Genomic DNA, 12,710 nt, shown 5'->3' on the forward strand with positions numbered 1-12,710 from the left:
GGATCGGTATCGCCGATACCAACCTGAATTTTACTCAGTATTGGATCAGAAAGGAAATTGATGGTATCGAACATCACTAGAGCCTGTCTACTGTACACAGGGAGCAAGTTCTCTTGACAGAGTCCGCCATGTTGCACAACCCTAGAATGGACAAACCAAACACTGACTGTTAGGGAGGAGATTGAGTACAGGTCTTTCAATTGGTTGTACTCTGCATCTTCATTGCTGGATGTCACTAAATTCTACAGTTTCCCAGATTCCCAGAACATAAAAGAAAGTTTCTCAACAAAAAAATCATTAAGAATTGCCCAACCCCCCATATCCACCCACTGCTCCAAACGAATTCTGCAGGAAACCGACCCACACTGACCCCACCTGGTTTCCCAACAATGCAAAAGACAGTTTTCATCCATCATCCATGCATCCATGCTCCCATATCACATAATGACCTTAATATATGACCTTAAAAAGTGTTGCGGGTCCATACCAATCGCTTGGCTATTGCCATTGAAAGGTTGTTTTAATTTCTGTCTTTGCGAATGTGATTTCATTTTATCTCCAGCATTCTCTCGTTGTTTTCTTTTTCTCCAAAGCTCGAGGTCTTATTGATGCTGTACCGAAGCCAAGCCTTGCGTTACTTCATTTCCTTTCAGCTACACTTTGTGAGCACAATCCAATGAGGGAACATTCAATACTGTAATTTATGAAGTTTCACTATGTGTCTGGTGGTATACAGCAATAACAGCAGTCACTGAGAGGAGACCCATTTTAACCGGAACAACTGTCAGAAGCTTTTTATATATTTTGCCATTAAATATTACTTTTCAATTTACTTTTTTCTTTTCTTTTATAAGTTAAGGCAAGCTGATTGACAATAGATAACTTCATGTGGAAAAAAAAAAAAAGAGACTTTCAAGGACTCAAGAGTTATGGGCGCTGGAAATGTAGAAAGCCCTGGTAAATAATGAATGAAGGAGCTTTAGTGATGGGCAGTAAAGTCTTATGACAGCACCCATCTCCTCCACCGAAGCCTCTGGTCAATAAACAAAACATTAAATACTACTTTTATGTCCCAAATAAATGGTTTCCACTGCGACCATAAATAATTATAAAGCTGTAAGTGGACGCAGGCTCTTTAATTCGACCTATCATCTAATCCTCGCCATCTGAATTACCATCAAGCCAAGACATCAAGTAGAAAAGTTTTATTACAGTTTCCAGAGAATGTAAAATCATTTTTAATTAACCGGTTATTTATATATTAAACATTTTCAAACTGAAACAAATGTGCCCCATCATCATCATCATCATCATCACACAACCAATCCAAACCCTCACTACAGCAGCAGAGCGACTGATCACGCCCATACAGCAGCCTGAGGAATTCAGTACAATTGCACTGCAGCTAATTCAACCTGAGCTAAACATCCCTTCGATATCCTGCATTAGCTAATTGAGCTGCTGACTACAGCTGCAGTGCGGTAACATATCTACACATGCCGGACACGGACTCAGACGTGCCGCAGAAATAAATTAACGGACAGTGTTTCTAATAATCCCGCCAACTTTGTGACATAAAAAAAAAAAAGGCGTCTGTTAAAGCTAGGCATCTATACTTGTCAACGGTGTATGGGATCTAATTAGAACAAAAGTTTGATTTGAAATTAGAATCTGTCGTTAAAAAAAAAAAAAATCTTCATTATAAACATGCGTTAAGGGTTAGGAATTAAATCCTACAAAAATTAAAGACAGATTAACTGTGTAAAAACTCTAATAACTACACAGCAATAGGAGTTGGCAGTAACCAGACACACTGGTTAGTTCAGTATATTGAGTGATACAAAAAAAAATAAAATAACTGTTCTCTTCCAGCGGAGGAGAAATGACAGACATGCTGTAATGCACTTTGATGGATTTAACCAAAGAGACAAGAGCACCTTGTGCACCGATGATGAAGTAGCTCCAAACCCTGGGAGGCAGCTTCGCTTTAGTGTTCTGTCTGGAGCTGAAAAGCCAGTTGCAGATTCTGCAGTAAGACACTTAACCTCCACCTGCTCATACGGGTGGAAAACTGAAATTTAAATGTTGTTTTACCAGATTTAGATAGAATTTATTTATCTTTTATCAAATCGTCAATAAAGCTGTTGTGTTGCACATAAGTAGTAAACAGTCTCAATTATGAATTGGGAAAATGTCAAATATCACAGGCCAAATCTATTTAAATGCTATGAAAATGTCTTAACTATTTGTGGCAGACAAGTGGAGTCTGTAAACTGTACGTTGTCAACAAAGCTTTTGTCTCCAGCACGATGAACCCCTTCCAAGACTGACTGGCTTGGAAGGGTTCATTCATAAGTTAGAAAACATGACTTCAGGAGGAACATTCAGAAAAGGCTGTTATTTCTTTAAACACAAGCAGGACTGGACCTCAAAGGCCTTTAACCTCATCACACATATTATTTTTTTTATGAAAAACACTGTATAAAAAGTCCCAACGCTCACAGTTCGGTTAGACCGAGATTCAAAGTCTCTCACTAATGCCCTCAAGAGTTACAGCAAGAGGCCACCTCACATATCTGTCGGATCTTTATCACCAATGGCAATGTTTGTTTTTTTTTTTGTTTTTTTTTAAAATTTTATTTAGAAAAATCCTTTCTAGTGACCACCATGGCAATTTTCTCTGTGGCACAGTGAGCTCTGGTGGGCTCCGGTGGAAAAGCAGAAGAAGCAGCAGCAGCAGCAGCAGCAGCGCCGTCGCTACCTGGATACATCTGGGATGAGTCTCTTAAACCAGCGGCCCACGGCCACGTCCACTCTCAGCACTAACGTGACCCCGATCAGTAGGAACACGCTGCTCACCAGGAACCCTGAAGCCTCGAACATTAACCTGCAGGGACAAAACAAAAACAAAATGCAAACGTTCAAACTATTCTAAATGAATTCTTACTTTAACCTTTAACTGAAAAACAGAACCTGTTAATGCTTATTTAAAACAGATGAAGTCTATATTTTCTAAATGTGAACAGTAAACAGAACAAATAAGAAAAATTGTTTCAGTATGCAAATATCAACTTAAAGTTCATTTACTCAGAAGTTACTGCACATTAACATTAACTAATATAGAATTATTACATAGCAGTAACACACACTAACTGGCCAATTTACAGTTCACATCCCTGTCTGTCCAGACTCAAACGATAATTGTAATAAAGACAATGAAACTGTGCTTTTACAGACCTTCAAGAAAGACTATGTCACAGTGATGCAGACCTTTTGGGTATAAAATGTCATCACTTCATTATATCTTATGACATTTCAGTGATTCTTTTGTCACAATTAGAGAGCGCCTTGTTTAGTTTTGACCAAAATCAAGGTTTGAGTCTCAAGAAGCTTGACTTCTGATATCTAAAATGTATTCAGTTCAATGTGAACTAAATTACTGTGCCAAATTTGATGAAATTCCCTCAAGGCACTCCTGAGCTATTAAGTTCACAGGAATAAGACGGATGGACAACCCGGCACAAGACAAAGAGTAAACTTGTAGATTTTTCAGAGCTGTGATAACAAGAGAGAGGCAGTGCGTCCATATTCTCAAAAGCCTTTACTGTCAGTGAGTTTGTGTGAGCTAGGAAATCCATTCAGGCACTTACTTGGGTGCAAAAACCTTCCACACCATTAGGTGTCTCCTGAGGATAGCAGCCGCACAGACTGATGCAAAGACCTGTGAAGAGAACCGAGACTCGAGAGTGGTGTGATGTGATACTGATACACATTTAAAAGTGGATCTGAGCCAAAGAACTGGAAGAAAATGTGCCAAAACCTGACCACAACACTAAGAAATTAGAAATGAGTTAATGTCAGCTAGTTGATTCCTCAGTTCAGTGCGATTATTCATTTATGAACGACAGTATGTGAAGCTATAGAGACTGAGACGAGAGCATTTCTCGGGCTGAGGACGAACCTGTGCTCCGTGAATAAAGAGGTAGCGTGTTGTGAGTTGTAGAAGAGCAGCGCTGAACTGCTGAGGGTTTTCTCTCAGTCTCATCTCCATCACAGCGTCCTCCCCGTCTTCGCCGCAAGCTCGTCCTCCTCTGCTCCCACGCACTTCACACACCAGTGGCCAGAACAGTAACAGCGGGCATCCCACTGAAGACAATGAGACAGGGACACGAAAAGGAATCAGCAAGCTGCAGGTTCACAATTCATTCCGAGCAGTGAGGAGACAAGGAGTTGCTTGACTTGATTTCTTTTGGTATTCGATAGCTCTGGGATACAATATTTTTCCTGTATACTATGAGTCTGATAACAGAGAGTGTTTTATTATTCAATAAAAAAAATGTTATTTAAAACTAAATGCATGATCTGGCAAGACTAATCTACTTTACTAAACAAGCTTAACTGTGTTAGTGATCAAGCTGCTATGTGGCTTTACTGACTTTTTATGCATTTGTAACTGAATTGTTTTAGCTTCTGGGAACCAAACATGAATTCGAACAATAGGCTTATTTGTCATTCAGTGCGCCAAAAGACAACGATAATTTGATTTGAATGTTTTTCTGGAATTACTTGTACATTTTACTTCCTAGAAACAGCCTAGTTCCATGAACAAGTATCTCTACCTGCAAACAGGATGTGTGAGGCAAAGGTGTTGAGGGTAACCAGGGAGGCAGGCAGTAGCGTGCCTGTGTGCCCATCAGGAAATCCCACAAAGGCAGCGCCCCACTGGATAGAGGGGAAGGTGGGCAGGTGACCTGTGGCATGGAAGAACTGGGTGGCTGCCAGGGACCACAGCACTATTGGAGTCCAGGGCACGTTAAACCCACCTGAGGGAAACAATGAGAGCAAAATTGCAGAAAGAGAACGTGTCGTGACCGGAAACGAAATGCGATTCTGAACATCTTACCCGAATATGATCCATACAGGCCACGGAGTGTTGTGGAGGAGGCGTGAATGTGCAGCAGAGCTCCCATTTCCAGCAGCAGCAGGAGGAAAGACACAGCCATGCCCTCTGGGTGCAGCAGCAGCAGACCAATTCCCAGCAGGCCGCAAAACAACAGCACAGGGGCAGAGTAGACTGTTCCCAGTCCGTAGGCCTCCACAGCGGGCCTGTTGTCCACCTCACCGCTCCCACTCAGCTCTCCGTCGTCCAGGGAACGACGCATGCGCTGGTAGATCTGGGGGATGAGATGGTGCAGCTCGGCCTGGGGGCTGATGCCGGTGCTTGCTCGGTAGCGGGGCGGGGGTAGAGCCGAGCTTCTGGCTGAAGCTGCGGCCCTGGTCTTCACGAACACAGTCAGAGGGTCGAGCCAGATCAGGGACAGCCCCAGTCCCAGGAGACAGAAGGCGGCCCTGGGGAGGGCCAGCTGTGCCAGGCGGATGAGCTCAGCTAGATTCCTGAAGCTGTCCTCGGGAGTGGCACTAACTGCCCAGTGGAGACCCAGGCATACAGACAGCAGTGGCAGAATCCAGCGGGCTGTGAACACAGTCCCACCAGAAGAGTTGAGATTACCATAGTGGCAGAGCCAGCGTCTCAGCAGAAACGTCCACAAGCCAAGAGAGATGACAGAGAGGAAGTAGTGGATGTTCTTCAGCTTGCTGTCCTGCAGCCGGGAAAGAGGAGCGAGGAACGCTGAAGGCTGGCAGGAGCCTTGCTCTTCTCGACAGCCGTGGAAGGAGAGGGAGAAGAAGAGGCTCCCAACAAGGAGTCCTAAGCAGGCCAGGAGGGTGCCGCTTTCTTTCCTCACAGCTGACGGGGACATGGCCGGGGAGGGCAGAAGACCAGCGGGCTTCAGAGGGTCATGGCTTGGGGGCAGAAGCAGGCCATCCCAGTTGAGATGGATGGGAATATAAAGGGCCAGGGAGAACACCAGAAAAGTCACAACCCGGCCTTCAGCGATCACATAGCTGTCCGAGAGCAGGGAGGCACAACGAAGGAGGAGCACCACAAGAGAGGGGACGAGGAGGCGGCGCGGTGTCAGCCAGCTAGCACTCTTTAGGGCTTTGGTTCCATTCTTCGACACGGCCGGCGTACTGATTCGACGAGCCCTCCAGAGGAAGAGAAGTTCAGAGCTGAAGGCACCAGCTGCCAGGCACCACACTCCCTCGACGTAGCCCTGTGTGAGCAGCTGAGCAGCGGCCACACTAACCCCCGCCATGAGTGCCACAGCAACCGGGGCCTTCAGTCCTGCACCATTCTCCCTGATCAACACCAGAGACAGTTCAGAGAGGAGGAAACACGTCAGGCAAGCGAATAGCAGGATGCCCAAACCGGCTGCCATCTTAAGTGGGTTGAACCGGGCCCAGGTGGCTCGGCAGGTTTCTCTGACGGAGGTGAGGTAGGCCTGCAGAGAGGAGGCCAGCAGGGGGGAGGGTGGCCGACCCTCTTTAGCGGTGGCGAGGTACTCGGAGGAGAGGCGTGCAAATTCCTGCTTCAGCTGAGAGAGGCTCTCTGGTGGGATGTCTTTGGCCATGCCAGAGTAGGTCTCCAGGAAACGGTTGACCTTCAGAAATATACGTAAAATCGAACCCGTAAAAAAAAAAAAAAACAGAATTACCAAACATGCTCTAGGATACGTGAACCACTAAACCTTTTGTGGGTTTAGAAAAACTGAACGGACTACCTGTTTTGCGTTGATCCACAGTGCCTCCAGCTGGCTGAGACCTCTAACTGCACCTTCTGTTTGTGCATGTGAAGGGAATAAAGGCAAGAGAACCTGTCCCACGCTGCTGTATGGGATGGGAATGCCCAGAAGCAGAGCAAGGGTGGGCACCAGGTCAGTTTGGGGCACCACGTCGGGTTCATTCTGTAAATAAAAAAAAATAAAAAAAATGCAGCAATAGTTTAGTGCTCCATGTTGCTGCAACCTCTGCAATGATTTTTCAGCACTGTCAAAAATCAGAATTGATGTGACATCTCGGTAACGCAGCGTAAAATCATCGTCTCTCATAATTTCCGCTTCCTTTATCGTCGTGACATTTCTTTCTTGTGATTCTTAATATCCACAATATATTGCAGAACTCGGGCAATTATGGAAATCAGCGGTGGAGTTCACTGCTTTAGTGCGAGATCCACTTTTATCTCTGACCACCTGCCAGCATCAGTGTAATGGATTCCGGGAATTGCACAGTCTACCATGAATAGAAATGTGCACGCATCAGTAGCTTGATAGTTTTAATACAGAAAACATTCAGGTGATTCACAGAGATGGGACAAAAGACAAACGTACATTAAGATAAAATAGTGTGAAATGTTCTGTTCTCTGAAACGGTCTAAAGATCACATGTTAATGCCTACCAAGCAGAAACCTCTGGGGTGGAAACATGAAAACACGAAGCCAATGTGGAAGTAGCAAAAGAGTGAATCTTCCTAGTCCTCCATGTTAAAATGCAACAATTTAAGAGCAAAAATAAAATGTTTACAGTCTGGTACAGTCCAGCTAATTTCATTAGTTCATGACATCTGTATGTGGGGGGGGGTTGTGTAACTTATCAGCTTGCATTAATATCAAGGCTTAAAGTTATGCATAATTAAGGGCGTGGTTGCTTTGAGTGACAAGGCGTGTGCAGTCACAGGTCATTTGTTGTCTGCTTGGACTTCAGCAGCTCTACTCAGCTCCACTCAAGCTCCCCTTTTCTGTTCATTTTTGAAATAGAGGCTCTTTTAGAGTACAACTTTCAGAGAACATACGCACACAGCCTATGCTGGGGCGAGCCATTTATACTTGTGCGCCCTTCAGTCTGGCTCGCTCTGTAATAAAGGCATCTGAATGCTAGTCTGCACTGTGTCTTTTTTGCCAGTTGGGTTAATTTGTCTTTCTACTTCCTACTTCACTTTCATGGCGACCGAAACTTTGACAAAATTTCGAGCATGAGTCATACAAATGATTTTTTTTTTTTTTTTTATCTCTGAACCTCCTCAGTTAACCTTTCCTCAATGTGTTCCATCTTTATTCATCCAAAACAATCTATTCTAAAATTGCAGAGATTGAGAAGCAGCCAGAAATACTAAAGGAAAAAAAAACACTACTACCAAGCGGACCAATCACAGCTCTTGTGGTCTGTGGTGCCGTGGCGCATAGTTACATTTCTGAGGAGGTACACGTCAGCTACGGTGCTAGGGTCTACGAAGCGTCGCCGTAGCTTCAACTTAACGCAGAAGTCTAAACACCCAATAAGTGTGGAGTGTGGAGAGTAGGGCACTGCCGAGATGACGAGGGCCGGTGCCACCCACACTAAGCTTCAAATCTATTCTTCAGGAAACTATAGTTGACATCACAGAGAGTTCATCTATCTTTATAGTACAGTCCATGCCTCCCATCAGTGAGTTTCACTCTGACTTGTAGAGTGACTATTACAGTAGATAATCGACTCTACTACCTGTGACTATATGCTTAAAAATATGCTTAACTGTTTGTAAAGTCTAAATGGACCTTGAAATGAGCACTACTAATGTAGTATTCAAAAGTGTTATTTACACTGGCACTACTGTTTTTACCAATAATATAGATACCATTCTACTGTTTTCCATTTTAAATAGGAATTCATTCTGCAGACATGCTTTGATCACCTCGGGTTAAAACTGACAGACCCACCTGTGCAGGGGGTCCTGGAAAGATGGGCGAAGGACTGTAGAGGAAGAGAGCAGCATCGGTCTCTTTCTGACTTTCTCCACCGTGATCCCCTGTGTCTGTCATCCCGTGATCTCCCATCACCACCAAGAGGGTGTCATCTTGTAGACGGTCCATCACGGACCTGAAGGAAAAGAACAGATGTGGTCAGAGGGATTCAATCAATACAGCCATTTGGGTTCTTAAACATTTCTTCCTGTAAATCCATGAAACTAGTTTTGATGTTTAACTGACCAGCAGTCTCAACAATAGAACATTTGAAACATTTAAACACCTTGTCATTTATGTCTGAATTTAGATCACATTTATACAAAAATCTAATTAACTTGATTTACCCTGCCTTAAAATAACAGTGTCAGTAAATGATATATCCGCAGCATTACAGGTGTAATATGACAGCACCTGACGGGGACTGCAGCCGAAAAAATAAATTATGCAGCAGCTGCACTACAGACTGACCTGATGACTCCATCCATCTGCGTGAGCTTGTCAGCCATCGCCGGGTGGTCGGGGCCAAACCTGTGACCGCAGTGATCCACCCCGAGGAAATGAGCAACCAGGACATCCCAATCACCACCCACCACTGTTAAAACCAACAGCAAGAGACACATGGACAGATGTGCTAGTAGTCTTCTATTATTAAACACGTAAGTTGAGGTTTGTTTTTCCACACATGACATGCACATCAAGTAAATGCCTACTGGTTGTGTAGAGATGCTGCAGGATCCCGTTATCCACAGTGTGCAGATCCTTGACGTTGAAAGAGGGGAAAGGCAGAGAGCGGTAGAACTTCTTCGGGAAAAGGCTCTCCCACGTGTCGTCACCCATGAAAACAACCCGTTTACCTGGGGGGGGGGGGGAGACATGCACATTTTAAATCAGACAGCACAGGTGGTTTATTTCAACACTTTTCAGTTTTAATAATCGATTTTGTGGCATTAAATAGACTGGGGAAAACAGGTATGTGTGTCCTGTATATTTCTCTGGTAAATGGAAACTATGATATAAACCACTGACCTGTGTCAGTCTGCAGAGAATTTACTGTTGGGCCTTTGAAAAAACAATGTGATATATATTTCAAATAAATATATATATATATATATATATATATATATACATATACATATACATATAAATAAATGAAATAAAATATAAATAATAATCATGTCGTATTAAAGGCTATTTGGAAGATAATTACTGTGAATTTAGCCGAGCATGTCTGTTCTGCACCTTAATCCACCACAAGGGGGAGCATATTGGCCAGGGTTTTTCAGCCCCTACAGGGAATTCTTTCAGAGAAAAAGTCACAGCTGGCAACAAAACTTGCTTATTTGTGTGTGACATATTCAACTTTCTCAGCAGAGTCAAATTTGTCACTTCAGGGGAGGACGACGACTGTCTCTAAACTAGCAGATTAAGCGTCTGCAGTTACAGTCAAACTGGAATTATGAGGACGATGATCGAACAGGAGCATATTTGACATGTTCCTAACGTTAGTTGTGATTCTGAGAAGAGACTGAGGCTGGACTGTCTTTGGCCCAGCTGGGGCAGCAGGCTTCACTTTTGACAGAATTCGAACACAGATAACCCGAGACATGCAAAGAAATGGAATTGTGATCGACTTGTGAATGTCAAACACAGACTCCTTGAGATTATAAATGCAAATAATGATGGGCTGAATTTATTTATTTTATATATATATATATATATATTTCAGCTGGGATTCTGGATCAAGATCAAGACTGAATACCCCCACAGCCACAAAAAACATATCTCTTTGAAGTGAAGTTTTCTACAATGAACACAATCTAAACTGAAGAACAGACCGAATGTAATGAGACGTTTTGGATGAGGTCGCCTCCCAAGGACAGTGCCATGGGGTCGTCTGGATGCAGGATCATAGAGGCGTGGCTCAGACAATATTTCTATTTGTTAATCCGAGTAAAATGTGACTTCAGCATCCAAACTAACTGGTATGGTGCTCGTCACTTTACAAATTCAATACATACCGACTCATGAGAACATCGTCGATATTAACTGGTCTCTGATACAAAAAAGGTTGGGCACCCTTGCGCTAGATGAGCGAGTACCACGATATAAAATGTGCGATAACAATGGACGATCATCATTTATAAAAATATGGTTAGTGAGTTACTACTGTACGTAGTTAACAGAATACAAAAGTTGTTCTTGCATCCTAAGTCATTACTGTCACTTGCTGATATGTGTCCTTATCTCATCTGTCGGGATGTGGTTAGATGCTCAATGCACTTAACCAACAGTGCAGCGGCAGTGCTCTCAGACAGCTGGTAATTTCATCAAAGCTTTAAATTAAACTCTTTGAAAACCTATTTCTTCAGTTCCTCCACAAATGATGTCATGCATCATAATATATCACAGCTGCCTTTGCTGGATACCATCTACGTACATGTCCTGAAGGCGTGGAGCGTTTCCTACCACCTCGCATACAAATTGTTTTAACTGCTCACCTCATGGAAGAGATGCTGGTCCATCAGAGCATGGACCACAAGACTGATGAATAGCTTTTACCCCCAAACAATCATGACAGTGAACTCTGCACTAAAATCTGACACCTGGTTATATTTAATTACTGAATCTATTTATTATTTAATCAGAGCAATACAATTCCAATCTGTGCGACACACACTAAAACGATTCCATGATTTTCATACTGTGTATGTGTGAAATTAGTGTGCACGTGTGTATGCTAGTCAGGTAGTGCACCTGGATTTCCTCGTATGTACCGTGCCGTTACAATAAAATGAATCTCAGCAGATGTACGTCTGTGTAACAACTCACCCACTTGCACAAACTGGTGGATCAGATTGTCTTCCAAGATGGCACTGGACGCAAAGTTATTACCAACATCCACAAAGGTCGGCAGGGACCCCGTGGTGAAGCCCTTGATCCTCTGCATGGTGGTCGTGGGCGGGTCAGCACGGAAGGGGTACAGGCGGCTCTGGAGAGGCCTGGCTGAGAGAGTCTCCCCCAGCACGGGGAGCTTGTTCTCGTAAGGCCGCGGCGCCGTGTTGTTGGAGTCGTACCGGGCGAAGTCGACCTTCAGGGCGTCGATGATGAGCAGGACGACCCTGAGGAAACGCGGCTGGGCGCGGCAGAAGTCCGCCGGCTCCGCTGCGGGCTCCAGCGCGTCTCCGCAGGTGCTGGTCCTGTTCACCTCCAGCCGCACCAGCAGGAAGCCACCCACGAACAGGTAGATGCCCACGAAGTACACCGCACACGTCCAGAGAAGCAGGGACAGCACCGGCAGCCCCTTCATCCTACGAGCACGGGCAACACAGGTACAGGTAACATTCAGGGACTTATATTACGACAAAAGTCAAAGGAGCAGCGGCTTTAGTCTTTAAGCGACACTCTCTTTACGACACACACCTATAAATGTAACTTGACAGAAACTTTAAGCGCCGTAAGAACCAGACAAGGTGCTGAGACGGACGGATACAACGAGCTAACGTTAAAAGGAGGAGACGTTAACGTTAGTAAGTTAACGCTGTTAGCAGCGGCTAGCTCGCCTCGCTTCTGTCACTGACCTTGCAGCAGCTGGGGTTTTTGTCCTCTCTCGGCCGGAGGGCGGACGTCAGTGTGTGTGTTAACAACACAGCGGTACAGGTGCCTCAGGTAAACAGAGAACGAGGCGACGCGCTCACCTTCATTGGGACTCGGGTGCAACGAGATTAGATGGCTGGTGACAGATAGGAACTCCAGCGTGCACGGAACCCGGCGGAAATTCCTGGCGGACGCTTTTCTTTGTAACACCGTCAGACTGTTCGGTGTGTCCCGAATTTATACTTTCAGGTACACGTTTTTGCTCCTGAGACGCGAATAACATAACATGCTAGTGCCTCTTTTCTGCACATAATGCAAAATAACCATTGGAAAGAAACAGGCACAAAATTAACTTAATTCGTCTTTCAATAAAATACATTACAATCACTATACGTTCCTGTAAGACAAGGTAAAGGGCGTAAAAACATGGGTAGGCGGAAGGAGGGATGCGTCACTATGTAACCTTTCAAGAAAACTCATTCTGTATAATACATTTAT

General features: G+C 44.3%; 1 protein-coding gene across 2 annotated transcripts; it reads right to left on the minus strand.

Moving 5' to 3' along the window:
• Positions 1-1,093: 1,093 nt before the first annotated feature.
• Positions 1,094-12,394, minus strand: pigo (phosphatidylinositol glycan anchor biosynthesis, class O). 2 transcript variants are annotated; one of them, XM_084572739.1, is made up of 11 exons: positions 12,197-12,394; positions 11,448-11,926; positions 9,329-9,472; positions 9,087-9,210; positions 8,592-8,751; positions 6,621-6,803; positions 4,904-6,500; positions 4,620-4,823; positions 3,962-4,146; positions 3,651-3,721; positions 1,094-2,887 (listed from the first exon to the last, which is right to left on the minus strand). In XM_084572739.1, the coding sequence occupies exons 2-11, from the start codon at positions 11,923-11,925 to the stop codon at positions 2,758-2,760; spliced, it is 3,276 nt and encodes a 1,091-aa protein (XP_084428865.1). In that variant the 5' UTR covers position 11,926; positions 12,197-12,394; the 3' UTR covers positions 1,094-2,757. The 2 variants fall into 2 exon arrangements, with proteins under 2 accessions (XP_084428865.1, XP_084428866.1); XM_084572740.1 differs by lacking the exon at positions 12,197-12,394 and having other exon boundaries at positions 11,448-12,110.
• Between the last annotated feature and the right edge of the window lie 316 nt (positions 12,395-12,710).

The sequence above is a fragment of the Chelon labrosus genome (genome assembly GCF_963514085.1).
Source record: "Chelon labrosus genome assembly, chromosome: 22".
NCBI lineage: Eukaryota > Metazoa > Chordata > Actinopteri > Mugiliformes > Mugilidae > Chelon > Chelon labrosus.

Coding starts and splice junctions, on each gene's coding strand:
- pigo (XM_084572739.1), bottom strand. CDS start 11,925: ATGAAGGGGCTGCCGGTGCTGTCCCTGCTTCTCTGGACGTGTGCGGTG. Junction 6,804..8,591: donor TTCCAGGACCCCCTGCACAG/GTGGGTCTGTCA, acceptor TTTTATTTACAG/AATGAACCCGACGTGGTGCC. Junction 4,147..4,619: donor CTCACACATCCTGTTTGCAG/GTAGAGATACTT, acceptor CATTGTCTTCAG/TGGGATGCCCGCTGTTACTG.